This window comes from Phalaenopsis equestris, unplaced genomic scaffold, assembly GCF_001263595.1.
Source record: "Phalaenopsis equestris unplaced genomic scaffold, ASM126359v1 Scaffold000468, whole genome shotgun sequence".
Classification (NCBI taxonomy): domain Eukaryota; kingdom Viridiplantae; phylum Streptophyta; class Magnoliopsida; order Asparagales; family Orchidaceae; genus Phalaenopsis; species Phalaenopsis equestris.
Genome location: NW_018164909.1, coordinates 625439 through 630382, shown reverse-complemented (window position 1 = coordinate 630382; position 4944 = coordinate 625439). Strand labels below are relative to the sequence as shown.

Genomic DNA, 4944 nt, shown 5'->3' with positions numbered 1-4944 from the left:
TTGTGTTAGTTAAAAAAAAAAAAAAAAAAAAAAAAAAAAAAAAAGGGGAAAATTAAGTATCTTAATCGATTAAGCACATCATACTTCCAACAACTCACTTTTCTTCTTCTTTGACAGAGCCCCTCCAATGTGCTTGCTCTTACTCTTAACCATGACCTGCGACTTGCTGTTGATGTAAAGGGACACTTTTTTCCTGTGCAAAGCTCCTGCGATCAGATTCAAATTAATCAGTCGGAAGAAAGTTGAAGAAAGCATCAAGGCTATACTGGTGTTGTACCATTTCTGCTTCTCTTGAGAAGAACGCCTTCCTTGCACCAGATATCCGGGCTGACACAGGAAGATCCCCTCTCGTATGGTCTCACTGCAGCTGCATTGCTTCTAATTGCTTCTCTCTGCACTCTCTGTTTCAGCGCCCCAACACCTCTCAATGCTGATGGATAAGCAGCATTCACACAATGAACATACAATCATCAACTGTTTCATTCAAATTTCAAATACAGACCTGTGGCCGCAGCCGCCGTCAGTGTCACAAGATCGCCGACGGTGTGGATATCTACCGCCGATTTAACAGCGTCGTCAACCTGCTTGTCCCTCGCGCCGGCCATCTCCGCCATCTCCACACAATGTAAGGCGAGCAGCTCGGTAGCAGAAGCCAGCGCGGAGCTCATCTTCGATCCGGGGTTTTCCGATCTCATCCCGGCAGCTTTGGCCGCCACTGCTGCAGCAACCTTGGCCACCGAAACGGCCGCATGGATCCTCGCCCTTGCCATCCTCATCTTCTTCTTGCTCCTCGGCTTTTCCTCACGCAGCTCCCCTTGCCCAAACCATTTGCCTATGGCGGCTTCGTTACCCTGCGCATCAGATCAGCAGGGTCGGTTAGGTTTTAGAGATCAAGATGTTAAGATTACGGATGAATGTTTGCTAACGCGGTGGATGTCGGCTAGATATTTAGGGTTGTTGTTGCCGGCGAGGAGGGCGCGGGAGATCTCCAAGGCAGAGAGGCTCCATGAGCGGGAGAGGAACTCCATGGGTTCAGCGGGGGTCTGCGGAGGTGGAATCGCCTGCAGGCTGACGGCGGTATCGATTTCATCCTCTTTAACCCGCACTAATTGAGCTCGCCTTCCACCGACTTTCTCCGAGCAGAAAAAAGGAAGTTCTCTCCTTTTCTTTTCTATAATGAAATGCGCTTTCTCCATTTGCGGGCCGGTGCGGTGGCTGATAGTTTGCTGGCTATTTATAGCGAGGGAGAAAGAGGAACAGGGAGCGCAGGCTTAGAGGAGCACGAGGAGGGAGAGTGGGGCGGAGAGGGGACAGGGAGCGGACAGCCTCGCGCCTGCTGCATGCATTGTTGGTTTAGGGTAAGCTTAGGGGAGCGGAGCTAGGCTGATTGTTTCTGTTATGGCCTACAGTTTGTGGATTGAAGTTCGTTTTTCATGGCGGATTACAATATTGCATGGGAAATGAAACGGCAGCAAACGAGGAAAAAATGTTAATTATTGCAGGGGAGATGGATGTGAATTCGATGTAGGATAATATTGTGTGCATGTATAATTTTGGGTACATTTTCTTTTTAAGGAGCACAAAAGACTCCAATTTTATTATCACTAAAAAAAAAATATAAAATTAGGAATAGAATCCTAACCTATACCCTATACAACTCACACAAAGAAAAGAAAAAGGGTTCCTATCCCAGAAAAAAGAAAAATACAACTCACACCATACCCAAACCCCAACAAAAAAGAAAATTAAGATAAATCCTTAACAGCCAAGTCTAACAAATCATCAGGAAATTTAAAAAAAGACTTGAGCATTCGAACAATTGTACCAAAATTTAGCAGTCCAATGAGCCATAGAATTTCCTTCTCTTCGAACATGAGACCAAATCACATTCAAGTTTGCAGTTAAAGCTTTAATTCTCTTCAACTGAATCAAGATACTCCAATGTGCTTCCATAGCATGCCTGCAACACTTCCAAAGGATCAGAGAATCCATTTCAATAATGACGTTATAAATACCTAGCCTCTTTGCAACCATAAGTCCAAAGACTACCGCATCAACTTCAACAGTTAAAGGAGAACAAGGCACATATTTAGCTGCAAACCAACAAACAATGGAACCAACAAAATCAAGAGATGCCTTTGCTTGAATCAAAACTACTCATTTAACTCACATCCTTCTGCTCCTGACCATTTATGCTCAGCACACACACACTCTCTCCATGACAGATTCTCAGAGCGACGACAGAGATAGCTCTGTTTGGGGCAGCTTCAACTTCTCAGCTTTTTAGCTGCAGCTTAACTGCCCCGGGAAGCTGCTGCGGGGAAGCTGATTGGTTGTTTGTTGCAGCTGTGTCAAAACAGTTGAGTGGCAGCTGTTTTTAGACAAATGACCATTCTGTCCCTGTTTAGTATTACAGTTTGTAACAGCACCGTGACTGCCATATATTTGATACTTCAAAAGCAGAAATTCACTTCAAAATAGTACAATGGAGTGAAGAGACTTAAAATAACTAACACAAGGAAACTTGATTTATAATATTTGCAGATGACCTAATTTGATAGGCAATACATCTTTTGAAGTAAATAAATAGAAAAATATCAAAATAATAGGAGCTTAGAACTAATGAAATAAACAACAAGTACATGATACATGAGCATATACAAAGTTATGCAAATATCAATCATTAATGATGGAAAATCAAGTGAAACTTAAACATTCTAGGATTAAGCTCATGATATAATATTGCATAACCTAAAATTACTTATATCAACCTTTTTGTATCATAAACAAAAACCAGGGCATGCTTCTAAGTATGGGCAATATCCATGATGCAATTTGAAATTTAAAACAAAATCCAAACTACGCAAAAGAACAAGCAATATCATAGTTATACAGTTCTACCATTTATACATGCTTAGAACTAAATAATTTGATAGCAAAATCTTATAGTATTATATATATTTGTCTCGTTCTCAAAAACCAATAAGCTGTAAAATAACCATATGATGACATAAGAATGGAGCTACTAGCATGGATGGGAAATCCATCCAAACTTCCCAAGAGAATGTTGATCCTCAGAATGTTCATAATCAGACGTTAAATTGTAAATTAAGTATAGATTACAACTAACTAAAGACAATGCTAAATATTACAATTTAATAGAAATAATAAATCAAAATGAAATGCAATAGCAAGATGTTTCATAGAGTTACATGAGGATAATTTTAGCTACATGTTTTACCATTATTGATAATATGAACGCCATGAATTCTTGTTTCAGTTTCCAACTGAGAAGATTCACTGCCTCGTCGATCAAGAACAAAGCTCGCTATTCTATATAAATCATCGTTAGGAACACTCATCTCAATTGGAATACCACCATCTCCTTCATCTCTAATAGTTAAATCTAAAATACCCTTGTTGTACTCACCTTCAAAAGGAGCATTCAAGTTACACAAGATTGACTCATCTACATGGCTATTATCCAAATAAACAGCTTATCATAAAATGCGGAGAGCGGGTGGCCCACGGGGTTCGACCCGCGGTTTGCGTTTAGTGTAAAAACCCAATCTCATTTTCAGATAAGCTTATGAAACGTGTTTTCCAAACAAAGTTTTCCTCACCAGGCCCTTCGTATATTAGAAGACGAGGAGGTGATGACGACTAAGGTTAATTCATGTGGTGGACGCTGCGACCCCAACCCCATCCCAAATAGGTGAAAGACGGACCCGGAGAGAAAGGAGGGGATGGGGTGATTTCGATGTAGTCCGTCACATTAAAGCCTCTTATTGAATATCCGACCAACCATAGCTCCCCACCGAATTCAATGCTCACGCAAACGAGCTCCTCTCGTGAAGCTCCCGCCGCTCCTCCACCCGCTCCACCAGCGAATCCCCTACACTAGCTCCTCCCGCGAAGCTCCCGCCGTTCCTGCACCCGAATAACGTTGGAATGATTCCTTTCAGTGTACTAAATCCTGCTAACTAAATTTTAATCTGTTGTCATACAATATTGAAATGATTTAAGGAATTTCTTCACTTCTTTTTCGTAAAGGGTTTCGGGAATTTGGTGGACTAGAATTTGGTGAAGTTCTAGTATTTAGGTTCATATTCTTACATTTGCATGTTTGAAGAAAAAAATTGGAATATTTATATACATACTGCTCAATTCCTATATATTTACCTATCTAACACCTATAATTCAATTTATACATACATATATATTCTAGTCTGTTTAGCAGTTTAAAAGATACACCATCCCATAGATGCATTCTAGTTGCAATTTATGAGTTCTCAAAAAAATAAAGATGTATGGAGTTAGTAAAAAATGTACATTGGATATTTTGTAGTTTTATGTTTGTAAATGCCTCAAAAAAATGATATGACGTGCAACATATCTCTAATCATGTTAAATAATAATGGCCAAGAAATATAATTATGTAGAATTCAATGGCCTTCCTTGTAAGAATTTTTTGCCAAGACATATGCTTAGACTAAAACATATGAAATGAGCTTTAACTTTTTGTTGGGAACACAAGTAACAGCTGTAGTATACATATCTCTAATGACTTTGTAAGTCATATCAACACCTAATGCCCCTGCCTAACAAAAGGCCGTTGCATTTGCTGTTAGAGATTGTGTTGTGAGATATGTACTTCCTGGCATTGAAATGAGACGAAAAAGAACACAAGCAAACACAGATCGTTTACGTGGTTCGATCCAACTGGATCTACGTCCACGGGAGGGAATCAATCAAATATTTCACTAAGGCAAAAGAAATGGAGAATACATAGCTTATACATAGAGATGAGCCCTCATCTTCCTTATATGGCCTCCCTCTCAAGCGACACCTTGATACAAGGCCTCAAGATGCTCTCCTCCTCTAACTCTATAGCTATTCTCTCCTCCTTTGTGGTAGCTTAAGATCTCTTCTCCCTTTCCTCTC

The 4944-nt window shown here is 40.3% G+C and overlaps 1 protein-coding gene across 2 annotated transcripts in view; it reads right to left on the bottom strand.

Moving 5' to 3' along the window:
- LOC110027920 (VAN3-binding protein) overlaps nt 1–1477 on the bottom strand; it is a 2726-nt gene extending 1249 nt beyond the window's left edge. Inside the window, exons 1-4 of one of the 2 annotated variants that reach the window (XM_020729568.1) lie at nt 927–1477; nt 503–851; nt 278–430; nt 99–193 (exon numbers count right to left, since the gene is read on the bottom strand). In XM_020729568.1, coding sequence (XP_020585227.1) covers nt 99–193; nt 278–430; nt 503–851; nt 927–1196 — 867 coding nt within the window. In that variant the 5' untranslated portion in view covers nt 1197–1477. Of the gene's footprint in view, nt 1–98; nt 207–277; nt 431–502; nt 852–926 lie in introns of both variants that reach the window. The other variant, XM_020729566.1, reaches the window with a different exon arrangement.
- Nucleotides 1478–4944: the final 3467 nt, after the last annotated feature.